General features: G+C 66.4%; 8 protein-coding genes across 8 annotated transcripts; 4 read left to right on the plus strand and 4 right to left on the minus strand.

The window, feature by feature from the left end:
• Positions 1 to 406: 406 nt before the first annotated feature.
• MSY001_2935 (uncharacterized protein) lies at positions 407 to 2,471 on the plus strand (the record flags this gene model as incomplete). The annotated part of the gene is made up of 3 exons (XM_018884814.1): positions 407 to 766; positions 791 to 898; positions 921 to 2,471. The coding sequence occupies 3 exons, from the start codon at positions 407 to 409 to the stop codon at positions 2,469 to 2,471; spliced, it is 2,019 nt and encodes a 672-aa protein (XP_018741436.1).
• MSY001_2936 (uncharacterized protein) lies at positions 2,468 to 3,076 on the minus strand (the record flags this gene model as incomplete). The annotated part of the gene is made up of 1 exon (XM_018884815.1): positions 2,468 to 3,076. One exon carries the CDS (start codon positions 3,074 to 3,076, stop codon positions 2,468 to 2,470), a length of 609 nt encoding a protein of 202 aa, XP_018741437.1.
• A 104-nt stretch (positions 3,077 to 3,180) lies between these two features.
• On the plus strand, positions 3,181 to 4,554 carry MSY001_2937 (uncharacterized protein; the record flags this gene model as incomplete). The annotated part of the gene is made up of 1 exon (XM_018884816.1): positions 3,181 to 4,554. The coding sequence occupies one exon, from the start codon at positions 3,181 to 3,183 to the stop codon at positions 4,552 to 4,554; it is 1,374 nt and encodes a 457-aa protein (XP_018741438.1).
• Positions 4,555 to 5,597: 1,043 nt separating this feature from the next.
• Positions 5,598 to 6,251, plus strand: MSY001_2938 (uncharacterized protein; the record flags this gene model as incomplete). The annotated part of the gene is made up of 1 exon (XM_018884817.1): positions 5,598 to 6,251. One exon carries the CDS (start codon positions 5,598 to 5,600, stop codon positions 6,249 to 6,251), a length of 654 nt encoding a protein of 217 aa, XP_018741439.1.
• Positions 6,252 to 6,914: 663 nt separating this feature from the next.
• MSY001_2939 (uncharacterized protein) lies at positions 6,915 to 8,063 on the minus strand (the record flags this gene model as incomplete). Its single annotated transcript, XM_018884818.1, has 1 exon — positions 6,915 to 8,063. One exon carries the CDS (start codon positions 8,061 to 8,063, stop codon positions 6,915 to 6,917), a length of 1,149 nt encoding a protein of 382 aa, XP_018741440.1.
• A 147-nt stretch (positions 8,064 to 8,210) lies between these two features.
• Positions 8,211 to 9,006, minus strand: MSY001_2940 (uncharacterized protein; the record flags this gene model as incomplete). Its single annotated transcript, XM_018884819.1, has 2 exons — positions 8,211 to 8,831; positions 8,860 to 9,006. 2 exons carry the CDS (start codon positions 9,004 to 9,006, stop codon positions 8,211 to 8,213), a joined length of 768 nt encoding a protein of 255 aa, XP_018741441.1.
• Positions 9,007 to 9,114: 108 nt separating this feature from the next.
• Positions 9,115 to 10,875, plus strand: MSY001_2941 (uncharacterized protein; the record flags this gene model as incomplete). Its single annotated transcript, XM_018884821.1, has 1 exon — positions 9,115 to 10,875. One exon carries the CDS (start codon positions 9,115 to 9,117, stop codon positions 10,873 to 10,875), a length of 1,761 nt encoding a protein of 586 aa, XP_018741442.1.
• A 27-nt stretch (positions 10,876 to 10,902) lies between these two features.
• Positions 10,903 to 17,421, minus strand: MSY001_2942 (uncharacterized protein; the record flags this gene model as incomplete). Its single annotated transcript, XM_018884822.1, has 1 exon — positions 10,903 to 17,421. The coding sequence occupies one exon, from the start codon at positions 17,419 to 17,421 to the stop codon at positions 10,903 to 10,905; it is 6,519 nt and encodes a 2,172-aa protein (XP_018741443.1).
• Between the last annotated feature and the right edge of the window lies 1 nt (position 17,422).

Here is a 17,422-nt window from a genome sequence, read left to right on the forward strand (position 1 = left end):
CTGTACTTTGCCTATACCCCCCCGCTCTGGTCGATCCTGTTCGGAGACTGGGAGTGCACGGACCGCATTCTCGTCATGATTCCGACCGTGCTGGTACGTTGGATCTTCTAATGGCAGCTCGCGAGCTCACAGCCACCGTACTCGATGGTATCGGCGCTCCTGGGCGTCGCAGCCGCCTACTTGTACATGGCGCGTACGCCTTTTGGCTCGTTCAGCGCACTCCAGATGCCACAAAGCATCTCCGTGCATATTCAGCGTACACTCGGCCCCCTCGTCGGCTCGACTCGCCTGCCCGCCCGCCCCTCGCACGCGCAGTACCATCGCCAGGCGATCTGATCACGTGCGGTGCATGGGCCAGGGATGCGAGAACTACGTGCCTGCCATATACCCGTAGCCGACGCCGTCGATGGATGGGTGGCGCGCGCGCCTGTGGCGCGCCGGCTCCAGTACGACGTCTGAAGCCCACTACGAGCCTGCGCATGTGCAGTATCTTGTGCTTTTTTCGCCCAGGCTCACGGAGCATCTCGACGCCGAGGACCCTGAACGCCTCGCTGGCCAGGTCCTCTACTACACCGACATTGAGCAGGCCGTGTCGCAGGTTCAGACGATGCGCCAGGTCGCGCTTGCGAATGCGCTTATCGATTTTGCCACGTCAATGCACCCTGCTGAGGACGCAAGCGGCGCAGAGCTGCGCACTCTCGCGGTGGGAACCACCGCACGCCGCCTGTACCTCCTCGAAGTCGTGCCGGACCTGTGGCTCCATGCGGTACGTATACAGTGCTAACAAAAGTGCGTGGCACTCGCACATGTGCACCAAGGCGACACGGTCGAGCACAAGCCCTGGTGCGACGATACTTGGATGCAGCAGCAGCTCCGGGACGCCTGGCAAGCGTGGCGTGTACGTGGCCGCTACTCACCAGCAGCTGGAGCATGGCGCACCACATATTCTCTGGCGTGAGCGGGGGCGCGAAGCTTTGGAACAGAGCCTTGAGCGCTTCTTCTCCAAGTGGGTGTGGCAGTGGGATGTTGAGCGCCAGTGGGCGCCGGTGCTCCAGGCCTCGCGGCCCGCGAGCGTGCCAAGTGGCCTGCTCGCCGAGACATGCGCGACACTCGATGCGTGCCCGGACATGAGCGAAGATGATCTCGTGCAAGCGCTCGCGTGGTTCGCGCGCACGAGTCAGCAGAGGTCGACGGAAGCGCCTGCCGAGATGCTCCTTCTGTACGATGACAGGGTGCTCTGGCCGCAGCCCCACGTGGCGCGCGAGGCGGGCCTGGATGCACAGGCTCGGCGTCAAGTTGCGCGGTATGTGCTGCGGCGCCTCGTGGGCCTTGAGACAGCTCGCCGCGAGGCAGCCACCGCGTTCGCCGCGCGCCCTCCGAGCGCGAAACCTCGGCCGCCGCCGCCCACCGAGAGCGAGCAGGCCGCACCCCATGCGTGGATCGACCTGCCATTCATGGGCGACGCGACGAGCAGCGCGCCTATGTGGCTCGGTCTTGACGCTCTATGGCCCAAGAGCCGGGCAGCGCGCGACGAGACGCGCGTCGCAGAGCCAGACGCGTCCTTGGCACCTGCACAGGGCACATCGCGTGCGGCCCATGCATTCCACGCTCGGCTGGAGCACGCGCTGGGCGACGAGTCGGCGAGTCGCTCCGAGTCTCCCGGTCGGGAGACGGCGGAGTCGCAGCTGCACGAGATTACGCACGCCTATGCAACGATGCAGGCTGCTGTGAGCGGGGGGCGTCGGCGTCGGCCAGCGCGGGAGGCAGCGGCAGCGCCTGCGCCCAAGGCGGAGCGCACGGAGCAGCGCGGCACGGCGTGGTACACGGCGATGGACGCGGCGGATCCGGTCCCACACGATGTGCGCCTCGATGGCTGGGGCGCCGAGACGCCCGTGCCGTGGCACCACGCGCAGCTGTACGTCGGGGGGCCGGATAGGGTGCCGCTGACGGACGACGGCGCGAGTGACTGCGACGATGCGGTGGATGTGGTGTACACGACTCGGCAGCTGCTCACGGTGGTGCTAGTGTGGCCGCGTGGCGCCACGGACGCCACGGCGCGTGCCTCGTGGCTAGGGTCCAGCTGGGAGCTGCTGCGCCGTGTGCAGCGGTGCCTAAACGACAAGCAGCGCAAGGCGCAGGCGACACAGGCGCCCGAGACGGAGCCCGCTTCGTTTGTGCACATCGATACCCCCTCGGCGCTGTGCTGGCGGCAGCTGCCGGGCCCCAAGCTGTCGCCAGGCATGGAAGCACAGCTACTTACATCACAGGCGTGGCTCGCGCAGCATGGTCTGACCGAAACGCTCGCGCGCGCTGAGAATCGGTCGTTCTGGGTCGCGGCGCGCGCGGCGCGTAACAATTCATCGCACACGTTTTTGGTGCTACGGGGTGCGGCACAGCGAGTGTATGGCATAGCCGAGTGTGATCACCAGATGCGGCGCTTGGCCGCGCGATATAGCTCATTTGGACTTTAGGACGACGCAAGTTGCTTGCGGATGCTATCGAGCCAGTGGCGGGGAAGCTGCATGGGCCCCTCGGGCTTGACGCAGAAGCGGTACGTGTCGTTGCGCTCGTACGTCGAGGCGTCCAGTTTGCCTTCCGAAAAGGCCACGCTGCCAAAGATGTCGTCGGGCGATGCGACGCGACCAGGCGCAGCCTCGTTTCGCGCATCGCACATGTGCGCCCACCCGTTGCCGCGGTTCATCGCCTCGACTTGGAGCGGCTCGTCGTCCGGCACCTGCGCCTGCAGGACACGGTGCAGCACGTCCCAGAACGCATCGTTGCGGCGCATTTCGTCAGGGTTCTTGCGCAGGTACTCTGCAGGCTCTTCACCATCGCGTGTGCGAAGGATGCCAAGCACGCTCGCCGCCGACGCCGAGGCGGGGGGCGTCGATAGGAGCGAGAGCGCCCAGACGCCCTCCTCACCAGGGAGCGCGTGGTAGTACAGACCCGTCGCTTCTTCAGGGTCCTTGCGCACGCTAGCAAAGCCACGGAGACGGAGGAGACCAGGCATCCTGGGCGACGCAAGACGCATGACAGGGCCGGTGCGGCCTGCCGCAGTGCGTGCGAGTCCGAGCATGGTGGTCCGTGTGTAGTGGCGGCCCGATCTCGGGGACTCTTATGTGCTGAGTCATCATCATGAAAACCACGCCTCGCGTGCCGGCCCTGAGCAGCGGCGCCACGATGGCGACAGCCGAGGAGCAGGCGCGGCTACATGTCGGCATCATCGGCATGGGCGATATGGGGCGCCTTTACGCACTGCGCATGCGTGCCGCCGGATGGCAGCATGTGCACGTGTGTGACCGCGAGGAGCGCTACGAGGCGCTGCGCGCCGAGCTGGCGCCGCGAGGCCTCGATGTGATGCGCAATGGCCACCAGGTCGCGCGCGTGAGCGACTTTCTCATGTACTCGGTCGAGGCTGGCAATATGGAGAAAGTTGTCGCCGAGTACGGCCCGTCAACCAAGGTCGGAGCGATTGTCGCGGCGCAGACGAGTGTCAAGGCGCCGGAACGCGCCGCGTTCGAGACGCACCTGCCCAGCGACGTGTATATTGTATCGTGCCACTCGCTGCACGGGCCGCACGTCGACCCAAAGGGCCAGCCGCTCGTGCTCATCCAGCACCGCGCGCCGGACGAGAAGGTGCGCGTCGTGGAGCGCGTGCTCGCGTGCCTCGAGTCGCGGTACGTGTACCTGAGCTACGAGGAACACGACACGGTCACGGCGAACACACAGGCCGTCACGCACGCAGCCTTCCTCACGATGGGCACCGCCTGGAGCCAGGCAAAGGCGTATCCGTGGGAGACGGGCAAGCACCCGGGCGGGATCGAGACGGTCAAGATGTATTTGTGCCTGCGCATTTACGGCGCCAAGTGGCATGTATATGCGGGCCTCGCCCTGCTGAACCCCCAGGCGAGCAAGCAGGTGACGCAGTATGCGGCGAGTGCCACGGCGCTGTTCAAGCTCATGCTCGCTTCTGATTACGACGGGCTCCTGCAGCGCGTCATGGCGGCACGCCGCAGCGTCTTTGGGTGGCAGGACCACGAGACGGGCAGTGAGACGCCGGGGCACGCGCCGATCCTAATGAGCGATGACATGCTGAACGAGTTCTATGTGATTGCCGAGCGCGTGAACAAGGGCGAACAGAGTGCCCAGGAGGCGCAGCACGCCGTGCAGGTCGTGCCGCCGCCTGCCAACTCACACCTCTCGCTGCTCGCCATCGTCGACTGCTGGCACGTGCTGGGAATCGACCCGTACCGGCACCTCGAGCTGGCCGCCACGCCCGTGTTCCGCATGTGGATTGGTGTGACGCAGTACCTGTTCCGCTCCCCGGAGCGCGTGCGCGAGGCGTGCCGCGCTGCGACACACGATCCGTCGTTCCGCTCAGACGACCTCGAATTCGTCATTGGCGCACGTGGCTGGGCTCAGGCCGTCCAGTTCGGCGACTTTGATGCGTACCGCCGCCGCTTTGATATGACGCGCCAGTTCTTTGAGCCGCGCCTCGCGCAGGCGAACAAGGTCGGCGCCGAGATGCTCAGGGTGCTGTCGACGCGACACTAGTGGGCCAGCACCCACGCAGCGAGCGCTGCGCTGCTGCCCCATGGGCCCTGTACTACCGTAGCGTCCAACCACGCTTGCAATGCGCGCCGCCGCCCCTCCAAGAAGGCAGGATGGTACCGATGCCACAGCCCCACGTGCCGCGGCGGCAGCGGCGGTAGCGCTGCCGCTTGCTGCGGGAACTCGCGCGCGAGTGCCTCGGCCAGCTCCAGGAACGCGCGGTAGCGTTTGTGCGTCTGTAGCTCGTGCCCCTGCAGTCAGATGCGTATACGTACCGACGGCGTCTTCACGTGGACGTCGTACACGACCCAGCCGTGCGTCGGCGTACCGACCCGGCGCCAGCCCCGGATATCGATGCGCGCCGCGACGCGCCGTGCCGTGTCGCGCGCTTCAGGCGCAGGCGGTGACTCGCACTCAGGCGAAAGGCTACGCAGCGAGGCCGGCGAGGCCGGAGCTGGCGCATGCTCGGCGACCGGAGACGCGGGTCGCGGCACAGCGGCCGTGGGGTGAGCCGGTGGCATGGCCCTGGACGCCTCGTGCCAGCGCGGTCGCGCCCGCTCCGGGAACATGTCCGAGAAAAAGGACGGTGGCGAGGCATCCGCCTGCGCCGGACTCGTAGGGAACTGCGTAGGTGGCTCGCCGCGCGTGCGCTGCTTGTGCCAGTGAGAGCGCGATTCATACGCGCTCAGAACGAGGTCATGCTGGGAAAAATGCCGCGCATTCTGTGGGGTATAGGCGCGGGAATCTGTATCGAGGGGTGGGGGCGTCGGCGGATCCGTGGACACGCACTCCGCCGCGGGAGGGGCCGCAGGCGCCGGCGGATCTCGCAGAACGATGAGCCGCGAGGTGGTGGAAAAGGCAGGGTTTCGCTGCGGCCGCCGCCGCGCTATAGTGGGCTGTGTGTCTGGCTCCGTGCTGGCCAGTGCTGCCTGGAGGGCCTCCTCGACTACCATCTCTCCGCCAGTGTGGCCCGATCGCGAGGCGAAAATACGGCACATTTAGGCATGCTCCACATGCACGTGTCGCCTTGACCAACCACCGGGTCTATGAGCGGGTGGACCTGGCTCGGCGCGGCGGTCCTCGCGCTACTGGCATGGTGGGCCGTACAGGGACAGCGCTGGACCCAGCGACTTGCGCGGCCAGCGCGTCCGCTGTGCACGATGGCCGTGCTAGGCTCAGGGGGACACACGGCCGAAATGCTCGCGATACTACAGGCCCTGCCGCGCAGCGACTATACGCCGCGTCTCTACGTGGTCTCGTCCGGCGACACACACAGCCTGACCAAGGCCCGTGAGATGGAGGGCGGGATCCTGGCCCCGCATCCCCTCCAGGCCCTGGAGATCCCCCGCGCCCGACGCGTGCAGCAGAGCTGGGCCTCGACGCCCTTTACCGTAGCATGGAGCGTCCTATTCAGTGTATGGCACCTGGGCATCAAGCCACTCTGGCGTACACGAGGGCGGCGTCCATGCGCCGACGTGCTGCTGATGAATGGGCCGGCTACGTGCGTGTCGGTCGTCGGGGCCGTGTGGCCTATGCGTCTGCTCGGTCTGCCCACGCCTCGGATGCTCTATATTGAATCGGTGGCGCGCGTTCACTCCCTATCGCTATCTGCGAAGGTGCTTCGTCATTGTGTGGACCAGTTTATCGTACAGTGGCCCGATGCGGACCGCACAGCGGCCTGTTATGGCGTCCTGGTATAGCTCCTACTGTCTGATCGGCAGTTCGGTGACCACAGGCTCGGTCGATGCGCCGGTGTCCGGGTTCTTGATGGCCGAAGTAGTCGGGTCGGCCGTCTGCGTGCGGGGCACCTCCATAGTGGGCGCCTCTGGGTAAGGGTCACTATGTCCGGCGCCCGTTCCGGCTTCAAGATCCTGGCTCTGCAGACCCCGCTGCATGCGGCGCTCCTCGGCCTCCCGACGGTAGTCATCCATTGGCAGGCCTACGTCGTCCTGCCACTGGGACTGGAAGCAGTGGCATTGGTCCAAGCACGAGCAGCAATCGCAGGCCCAATGGCCTACCTGTTAGTCCTGTTCACACGTACATGGCCAGTTCAACCACGCTACGACACAGATTTCTTCACACATGGCAGCCCAACCCTGGCGCGATGGTGCAGGCTACTGCCGCAGGTACGACGAATGCGTACCTCTCACGTGTGCGGCAATAAACACCCGACCTCGACCACGAGGGTGCGTCACATGATATACGATTGGCGTCTATGGGCCGGTGTGCATCTAGAAGGCCCAGAGATTTTCAGGGCTCTGGGATGCACCCGCCGACCCAGCCAGCCACACGAGCCATCTCCTAACATTACCAAACCCATTCAATTACATGTGTATCTACTCCATCGATACGGCGGAGCGTGCTTAGTTGTTATCGCTCGAGCATACACCAGAGCCACAAACAGCGCCAACCACAACCACAATAACAATAATAATTAGGATGACCAACAGCCAGAAGCAGATCCACCTGCGCTTGCGCGCACGGCGCGCCGCATTGACGGCCTTGTCGGTCTGTTGGCGACCCGCGTGGACCTCCTGTTCCGTGTGGTGCGCGTGGTCCTTGATCACATTCAGCTGCTCGTCCTGCTGCTCCACGAGGATCGACATCTCCTGGAAGAGCGCGGCCAGCTCCATGATCGTGCGCTCAATGCGCTGAATATCCGTGTTGCGCTCCTGGACCTCGCGCAGGGCACCGCTAGCTTCGCCCTGGCGGTTCGAGTTTAGCAGCGCCTGCGAGAAGATCTGCTGGCCACCCGACTCGCCGTCCAGCGCACTCTGGATCTCAGCCTGCGTCGCATCTGGCTTCACAATGCGCAGCTGGCGCTCCGTGCGCTGGCGGTATTTAGTGCGGTATGCCTTTTCCACTTCCTGGTAGCGCAGAATCGTCTCCTTGAAGCGGTTCTTGGCCGCGCCAATCTGCGTCAGGCGCACATTGCGGTCGATGCCCTCGGGCGCCGGGCCACTGGCCGGGATCTTGTTCGCCTCGACCTCGAGCGCCTTGATCATGTTTTTCACGCGGTTCGTCAGACCGCTCGTCTGCTGGGCCACGCCCATAAGCTCCTGCTCGGCCGCCTGCTGCATCGCCTCGCCCACATTGTTCAGCGAGCGCGAGTGCAGCTCGGAAATGCGGTTCACGTTCAGGTCGATCTGGCGAATAAAGTCCTGGATCTCACTGATCTGACCGAAGAAGGTCGAGCTGCCGCCCTGCGTCGACGCGGCCGGCATGTTGATCGCATAGCTGCCGTCACCAGCGGCGCCGGCACCCGTCGGCATCGCCGTCATCTCATGCGACTCCGCCTGGATACCAGTCGTGGGCTGTGGGTCGTAGGCCGTAGTGATAGGCTCTGTGTTCTGCGGCGCATACGGGTCCATCGGTGCGCTCATCGACGGGGCCTGGTACGGCACACCTGTCGCCTGCTGTGTCGGGAACATATGGTCCCCGTACCCATTGTTCCCGACGCCTGCACCCGGACTGGTGTAGCCACCAGCCGAGGAGGCCTGCTGGGCCCTCATCGCAGCCAGTCTATCGCGCGCCATGGATCGATGGGAGAACGACGTGCGAAGCGGTGAAAACGCGTGACGCTTGGCCCGTTGGCACGTAGTGAATAATTGCAATTCTACACCCATCACCTCCGCCCATTAGTCATGGGCACGCAACGTCTACGACGGCGGCGCCTCGGCCTCGGGCGCGCTCGCGCGGGCCTGGCGATCGCGCAGCGCAAGGTATCCGCGGTTGTTGATCGATGAGTACCACAGGAGGTCGCGGTGGCTCACAGGGTCCGCAAAGTGGGGCAGGGGCTCGTTCTTCGCGAGCCACTTGTGCGGCTTCACCAGCGCACGCAGACTCAGTGCATTGTAGTAGCGGCAGACAATCGAGCCGCCCGCCTTTTCGATGGCCTCAATGGCCGAGTGGGAAGCACGCGAGACAACCACATGGACAGGCGTGCGCAGGTGCTCGCTGCCGTCGCCCAGCAGCTTGACACCGTCGCGCAGGCGGTGGATGCAGCGGCTCTCGTAGAGTTCACGCGCCGTGATCGGCTTGCTCGGGTCCAGGCGTCCCTGGTCAATCCAGAACTGCAGCCGGTCCAGGTTGAGCGGCGCAAAGTGCTGCTTGTGCGGGTTCGTGAATCCACGCTTGGGGATGAGCCGCGTCAGCGGCGTCTGCCCACCCTCGAATCCGAGCTTGGGCTTGCCGTTACCAGCGCGAGCCTTTTGGCCCTTGTGGCCACGCGTAGACGTGCCGCCGCGGTCCGAGCCGCTGCCGCGACCCAGTCGCTTGTTCTGCGTGTCAGCCACGGCAAGCACATACATGTTTCTTCGGCTGCGCCGGCGTCAAGTTGCCAATGCGTATAGGGGACGTGGCATAGGAGGCCACAGGCACAGGCCTCGTCCGAATCGGCGAAACGACAGGGCGCAGCGCTCCTGTCAAGGCGCGGATGCGCGGCACCAGCGCCATGGCACCGAACATGGCGATGTCGAAGAAGCTGGACGGCGGCGCACGAGATTCTTATCACGTGAGCCCAACGCTGCACGTCTCTCGCGCGGCGGCGGCGGCGCGCCGCTGATGCCGCCGCTGTCGGTGCAGGAGCTGCTGGCGAAGCAGTCGGCGGGCGGAGACAGTCGGCCGCGCTTCGTCTCGAAGAAGGAGCGAGAGGCGCATCGCGCCGCCGAGCAGGAGGCGACGACGCGGGCCGAGGCTGACAGGATCGCGCGGCTCAAGCGCGCGCGTGCTGCATGGGAGCAGGCCGGCCCGTCGTTGGAGGCGACGCCGGCTTCCGCGAGCGATCCGGAGCTGAGCCGAATCAAGCAGCAGTACCTTGGCACACGCGACGACCGCGGCCCACGGCGGCCGAAGCGCGCGCGAGACGCGAGCAAAAAGTTCCATTTCGAGTGGGATGCGGACGATGACACGAGCGACCCCAGTTTGGCGCCGGTGCCAGCTGCGACCGTGCTGCAGGGCCGCGCCGGACTGGACGGCTCGGAGCGGACGGGCTCCGGCAAGAGCACCATGAAGTCGACGCTCGACGAGAAGCCGTGGTCCGAGAAGAGCCTGGACGAGATGAAGGCGCGCGACTGGCGCATTTTCCGCGAGGACTTCCAGATCCAGGCACGCGGCGGCGACCTGCCGCACCCCCTGCGGTCGTGGCGCGAGTCGACGATCCCTGTGCCTGTGCTGGAGGCCATCGAGGCGATGGGCTACCGGGAACCGACGCCGATCCAGCGGCAGGCGATCCCCATCGGCCTGGAGCCGCGGGATCTGATCGGCCTTGCCGAGACGGGCTCCGGTAAGACGGCGTCGTTCGTGGTGCCGATGCTTGCGCACGTGCAGCGGCAGCCGCGGCTGAGCGAGGATACCAAGCACCTCGGCCCGTACGCGCTCATCCTCGCGCCGACGCGCGAGCTCGCGCAGCAGATCGAGACGGAGACGCGCAAATTCGCGTCGCGCCTGGGCTTCCGTGTCGTGTCTCTCGTGGGCGGGCGGGACCTGAACGAGCAGGCATTCTACCTGAACGATGGCGCAGAGATTGTCATTGCGACGCCCGGTCGTCTGCAGGACTGCTTGGAGCGCCACATCCTCGTGCTGGGGCAGTGCCACTTTCTCGTGATGGACGAGGCGGACCGCATGGTCGACATGAACTACGAGGAGGCACTGCACTACATCCTCGCGAGCCTGCCCAGCGCCGACGAGGGCGGGCGCATCACGATGCTGTACTCGGCGACGATGCCGCCGAGCGTCGCATCGATCGCGCACACGTACCTGCGCCGGCCTGCGACGGTGGTCATTGGCCAGGCGGGCCAGGCGGTCGGCACGGTCGAGCAGCGCGTCGAGTTTGTGGACGACGAGGCGCAGCGCCAGCGCCGCCTGCTCGAGGTGCTGGACAGCGGCTTTGCCGCGCCGATGATCGTGTTCGTCAACCAAAAGGCGAACGCGGACCTGGTCGGCCGGGACCTGCGCCGCGCCGGCTGGCATGTCGCGGTCCTGCACTCGGGCCTGTCGCAGCCGCAGCGCGAGGCGGCCATCGCTTCGCTGCGCGACGGGCGCAACGAGGTGCTGTGCTGCACGGACATTGGCGCGCGCGGCATCGACCTGCCGGATGTGTCGCTCGTGGTCAACTACCAGTTCCCGACGCAGTTCCCCTCGTACATCCACCGCATTGGCCGCACAGGTCGTGCAGGCAAGAAGGGATGCGCCGTGTCGTTTGTCAATGACGACGATGCCGAGCACTTCTACGAGCTGCGCCTCGCGCTGTCCAAGTCGCCGGTGTCGACGGTGCCCGCCGACCTCGCGCAGCATCCGGCCGCGCTCCAGCGCCCCGCGCCGTAGGACTCCGTAATGTCTATCTCGTTCACCCTAACTCCTGTGCAGCAGCCTGTCGCGCACCGCCGGCGACAGCTGCGCGAGCTGCGCGGCCAGGGCATCGACGTGCGCGTCCTCCACGGCCTGCTCGAGTGCTACCGCATGCGCCTCCAGCAGCTCCGCCACGCGCTGATCGGCGTCCGAGGCCTGGTACTGCGCGGCGGCCCGCACACGCGCACGGCACTCGGCGGGCACGAGCGCCGGATGCGCGGCCGCGATGCGACGCTCGTAGCGCACCTCGAGGAGGCGGCGGCGGCAGCGCCAGTAAAAGTACGCGCGCGTCTCTTTCCACGGGACCGCGCGGTGCAGGACGCCCGTCGCGAGCATGCGGCCTGCGCGGTCGTGCGCGTCGGCGTACTCGACGGCGACGGCGTGGAAGAAGGGCGCGATCTGCATCTCGCGCGCCTGCAGCCGCTGCTTCGCCTCGGCGCGGTCGCCTGGCGCGGCCGCCGCACGCACCTCGCGGGCGAGTGCGGCGTACGTCGGATCGAGGCGCTCCATCGTCGCGCGCTGCCGGTCCGCGCGGTACTTGATCTCGACGAGGCCGGCCGCCTCGAGCACACCGCCACGCGCGCTGTCGGCGTCGGCGGTCATCTCGATCATGCCCTGCGCGTTGACCTTGGAGTCGACGACGACCCACGAGCCGCCGCGCAGCTCGCCCGCCGGGGGGATGTGCACGAACACCGGCTGGCGGTACGTGGCGAGGCCATCGACGATCTTGCTGCCCTGCTTGAGGATCTCGTCGTACATGTCCTGCTGGCCCCCACTGAACCCGCGCCAGTTGGCGAGCATCAGGAGCGGCAGGCCCTCGCGGTCAAAGTCGACGATGGCCTGCGCCGTCTTGTACGCCGAGTTGGGGTACCACACCTGCCCGGCCTCCATGATGCGGTGCTCCGTCGAGTTCGGGTTCGCGGGGTCGGCCGGCACGACCCGCTCGAGCGTGCGTGTTTCCACGGCAATCACGCCGAACGGAATGCCGCCCAGGCGCGCGCGCCCGACCACGACCGAGGTCGCCCAGCCCGCGAGCGTCTCCTGGAACGAGCCGCGGTCAAAGAGGCCCGGCTGGAACGTGCCGTCCGGCCCGTACGCGCCCTCGATCATCGCGCGCGGGTCGTACGGCGTGGTCGTAGGCGTAAAGGCCACCTCGCGGTCGACGGGGTCGCTCGGCGCCACGAGGCGCAGCGGCTCGCCGGCGCGCTCCGGCACAAACGCGAGCCACCGCAGGAACGCGCACATGGCGTCCAGGTCGCTGGGCACGGTGAGGTGCGTGACGCCATTCGCATGCATGATGTTGGGGCCGCCCAGCTGCAGGTTCGACGTGTACACTTCGCGGCCCAGGAGCTTGTTGAGCGCCTGGAAGCCGGTGAGGATCATGGGCGACGACTCGACCTGGATCACGCGGCCACCGAGGCGCGCGAGGTACGCGCCAATGCCCACGCTGCGGCCCGTCACAATCGTCGTGGTAAAGGTGGCCTGCCTGGCGCGGCTCATCTCGCCGGCGATGAGGCCGCTGCCTGACAGGCACTCGACGCCCAGCCCCCCGTTCGGCGCGCCGATCACGTCCGTCAGCACATGGTGGACGGTGCCGTCGGCCAGCGAGAGCGCGCGCGTCTGGACGGAGCCCGGCGGGAGGCGCGCGAGGCCTTCGGCATCCACATAGAGGTACTCGAGCCCCTTGGTCGCGTCGTCGTCGACGAACTTGGCGCGGAAGAGGTCCATCGGCTCGGTCGCGAGGCCGAGGCGCGCGCCGCTGTTGGCCGACACGTACAGCAGCGGGATGCGTTCCGTGCGCGCATAGCGGCACACGCGCGCGAAGAACGCGTCTTCCAGCGGCCCGAACGAGCCGGCCTGCCAGGTGACGTCGTTCGCGAGGACAACGAGGGGGCGTCCCTCCGGGAACTCGGGCGTCTCGAGGCGCAGCTGCCAGGCGACCATACCGATCGTGTTTTGCGCGGGGGGGCGCTCCTCGGCGCGGATGTCGTCGCCGTCTAGCACGAGCTCGCGCACCTCGAGCAGCGGGTTCTCCGGCACGGGCTGCGTCGTCTGCGCATAGAGGGCGCGGAGCGCCTGGCGCAGTGCGTCGGGCAGGTCGTACACAAACGTCGTGCCGAGGCGCTCCGCCTTGACGCGGCGCGTCTGCAGCGGCGCACGGTTGGGGTATGCGCGATGCGCACTCTTGCGGTGCAGCAGCGACTGCCGGGGCGGGTGGCTCAGCGCGCGGAGCACCGCGGCGCCGTTCACGTCGATCACCTCGTCGTACGCGGTGAACGATACGGTGAACGCCGTCTCCGTCGTCACAAAGATGCGCAGCGGGCGCTGCAGGCCCTGGTTAATGAGGATGAGGCGGATCTCTGCGTCGTCAATGCGCAGGCGGCGGAAGTGGTCGGCGTACTGCGCCTCGAACTGACGGCACGTCTCCATGACACGCTCCAGCGGCACATCGAGCGGGTACAGCCACGACAGGAAGATGTGCGAGCCGTCGGCGCTGCTGTACTCCTTGCGGCCCTGCGCCACTTCGAGTGTGTTGAAGACTTCCGTGAGGACGCGCTCGCTCTCGGACAGCAGGTACAAGGGCACATCGCTCGGTGCGCGCTGCGGGCGGACCAATGCACGCACAAAGAAGCGAACGTCCGCGGGGTTGTCGAGGCCCCGAGCATGATACAGGTGCACGCTGGACGACGACATGGGCAACGGCGTAATCTCAAAGTGCGGCTGGATGCGGTCGAGCTCGAGCTGGTAGGAGAGCGCCGGCTCCACGTTGCGGATCGCGCGGTGCTCCTGCCACGAGCCGTCGCGCAGGCAGCGGTACGTCGCAAAGAGGGGGTACATGCCGTTCGTGCACAGCATGATCGATACGCGACGGAGACCTGCTTGGGCGAGGGCGGGCGCCAGCTCGGTGAGTACGTCTCCGATGTGCGTCGGAAAAGCGCCGTCATCGAGTGGCTTCTCGTGCGGCGTCGCGATCGTCAGCACATTGACCGGATCCGCATCCGTGTTGCCCTCGCCATAGTACTTGAGCACGCGGCGCAGCACCGTCGGCAGCTCGCTCAGCGAGGGGCACGTAGTCATAGCGCCGATGCGCAGCTTGGGGCGCGTGCGGCGCCTCATGTGATGCGCCAGGTCTGTGGACGAGGCCTGGCGCTCCTTCTCCTTCGCGCGGTTCGACAGCACCTCGGCGGACATTTGGAAGTACCATGTGATGAGCGCGCGCTCGCGGTCGAGCTGCTCGGTGGCAAAGTTGATCCCGACAATGTCGTACGCGCGGTACACGCGCAGGATGTACGTGACGAGCGCGGCATAGGCGACGGGCATCTGCGCGTGCGCAAAGAACGAGTGCAACACGTCCGACACATTGTACGGCAGATCACTCAGCTCGCGCAGCACCTCAAGCGAGGGTGTCACGACGCCCTCCTCGCTGCGCACCGTGCTGCGTCGCAGCACCTCCTCCATCTGCGCCTGCCGCTCCGACAGGGAGGGCATCGCGGCCTGGATCAGGATCTCGCGTGCCTTGAGTGCCACAGGCGCCGTGTCCGCGCCACGCAGCTGCGAGAGCGCGCGCAGCACGGCAACCATGCGCTGCGCATGCTCCGTCTTGGACGCCATGTCCGAGTGCTGGACGTACTGCGTGAGCAGGGTCAGCAGGAGCGCATTCTTGCGTACGACGCCTTCGTGCGATACCTGCAGGCTCAGCACCTCGTCCAGGTTGCCGTCCGAGGCCGTGCGCAGGTGCAGCACGGCCTCAGGACCACGCTGGAACTGCGACTCAACCGCGTCGTAGCGCTCCAACAGCGCGCTGAGCGTCTGAATCTCATTGTACCACAGCCCAAGCGCATGCGCATCCAGCAGCACATACAGCGGCGCCAGTGCCGTCGAGAGCGCCAGGTGCGCGGCCGTATCGGTCACCGAGGCTAGCGCGCCATCGACGCGGCGGCGCATCGCCTGTGCAGGGAACGGCGTGCCCGCGGCCTCGGCACGCTCCATCTCCGCGCGCAGCTCCGCCTCGGTATTGCCCGGCAGACGGCCACTCAGCGTCGACAGCACCGCGCCGGCCTGCGCGTACGGCAGCGACGGCATGCGCAGGCACTCGATGAACGTGCACACGGCCTCGTCCTGCGCGTCCGACTGGTCGTAGCCATCCAGGATATGATGCAGCGTGTCGAGCGCAGCCTGGAAGCGCTGGTGCGCCTTGGTGCCCTGCACCTCGGGCAGGCCATAATCGGGCAGGCATCCGACAAACGGCTCGGCGCGCGTGATCTTGGTCGGGTCGTCGACGGCCAGCACACCAAGCAAGTCGCCCGGGTTCAGTGAGACGCCTGGCGACTTGACAAACGTCAGCGTACCGCTCTCCTGCGCCACGAGCGGCAGGTACATTTTCATGACCTCGATCTCCGCGATCGTCTGGCCAGCGACGACATGCGCGCCCGAGGCGACGAGCAGGCGCACGAGCTTGCCGGGCGACGGCGAGCAGATCTGCGTGGGGTCGCTCTCCTCCTCGATGATGCAGGTCTGCTGGTCAATCGTCAGGCGCGTTTGCCCGACCTCGTCGAGCGCATACACGGCATGCGACTGGCCGCCGAGACTAACGAGCAGGCCGCCATCGCTCAGCTCACGCAATGCGACGCGTGTGCTCTTACCATTGAGGTACAACGTCCAGCCTGTCGGCGCATTTTGCACTGCGACTATGCTGTAGCGGACCTGCTCGTAGATGAACTCGACGCGGAAGCTCGTGCGGATCGTCGAGCGCTGCGGCACCTGGCCACGATGGAGGATGCGCTTGAACTCGGCGCGACACTCCTGCGCCAGTCCGTGTGCGCGGACCGTGGCGCCACACACGACGGCCAGGTCGGTCGGCGGCTTGCGCGCAGTCAGCTGGCGCGCGATGAGCCCGTCGAGCCAGCCGGTCGTGATGTCATTGCGCACAAAGTCCTCCATCTCGAGAAGCATGATCAGGTACTCGACTGTCGTACGAAACTCGCTGCGGATCGACAGCTCTTTCAGCGAGAACACCATGTTCTTACGGGCCTCGTCGCGGTTCGCGCCCAGCGCGAACACATGGCCGAACTGTGAGTCCGCGTACTGGTGCAGTGCACCGCTGTGGCTCACACTAAAGTAGCCCCACGTCGACGTCGAGGAGCGGAAGTTCAGCTCGGATAGCGCGCCAATGCCGGGCTTGAAGCCCGTGTCGGGGTTCTCCGCTGTGATGCGACACGCCACGACATGGCCCTGCGGCTGCGGCCGCGTAGCGAGGGAGCGGTCCACCGTGTCAAAGTCGATGCGCGTCGCGCCGTCGCGCGGCGCCCCGTACAGCTCGCGGATATCGCCAATGCGGTCGAGCGGCACGCCCATGGCAATCTGCAGCTGCACCGCCGGGATATTGACCGAGGAGACCATCTCGGTCGTCGGGTGCTCGACCTGCAGGCGGGGGTTGAGCTCGAGGAATGCCAAGTCGCCAGTGTCGGGCGAGTAGAGCCACTCGACCGTGCCGGCCGACACGTAGCCGACCAGCTTGGCGAGACGCACGGCCGCCTGCTCCATGCGCATGCGTGCCTCGGGGGGCGCAATGGTCACGGGCGCCTCCTCAATGATCTTCTGGTGCCGCCGTTGCACGGAGCAGTCGCGGCCAAACACGCTGATTGCCTGGCCATACTGGTCAGCGAGCAGCTGCACCTCCAGGTGCCGCGCCTGTCCTGCGAGCTTCATGATAAAGATCGGCGAGCCGGGCACTTCGCCCACAGCCGCGTGGTACAGTTGCGAGAACGACTCGGCAGACGGGCACATGCGGATACCTTTGCCGCCACCGCCTTCTGATGCCTTGATCATCACCGGAAAGCCAATGCGCAGCGCGGTTTCGAGACCCTCCTCCGGGGAATGCACACACGCTCGGCGGTACACGTCGTCGGGCACAGTGAGGAAGCCCTGCTCGCTTACAATGGTCTCAGTGAGCCCAGTGCCCGACCACGGGAGGCATGGCACATCTGCATGCTGCGCAACGATCGTGGACGAGATCTTGTCGCCGAGCGAACGCATCGCCGAGCCGGGCGGGCCGATAAAGAGGATCCGTGGCTCGAGCCGCGCGAGCATCTCGGGCAGCCGGGGGTTCTCGGACGCATGGCCCCATCCCGCCCACACGGCATGCACGCCCAAGCGCTCGGCAATATCGACAATAAGCTCGACGTTCGCGTAGTTGTTTGCGTTTGAGCCGCCTGGCACTTCCACATATTGGTCCGCCATGCGGATGTACTCGGCATTGATTTGAAGGTCCTCGGGCGTTGCCATCACGGTGAATTGAACGGCTCGCTCGTCGCCTAGAGTCTCATACGCCCACTTCCGCACAGACCGGATCTCCTTGACAGCGGCGATGCCATTGTTGCAAATCAACACTTTAGAGATGACGCTGTGCCCGCCCGCTTCCCGCACAAAGTCAGCCAGAGGCCCTGTTGGTGCATTGTGCGCCGCCACACCTCCATAAAAGTGCTCCTGGACCCTGGGCAACGGATCCATCGCTCCAGGCATA

The sequence above is a fragment of the Malassezia sympodialis genome, genomic scaffold (genome assembly GCF_000349305.1).
Source record: "Malassezia sympodialis ATCC 42132 genomic scaffold, msy_sf_16, whole genome shotgun sequence".
Lineage (NCBI taxonomy): Eukaryota > Fungi > Basidiomycota > Malasseziomycetes > Malasseziales > Malasseziaceae > Malassezia > Malassezia sympodialis.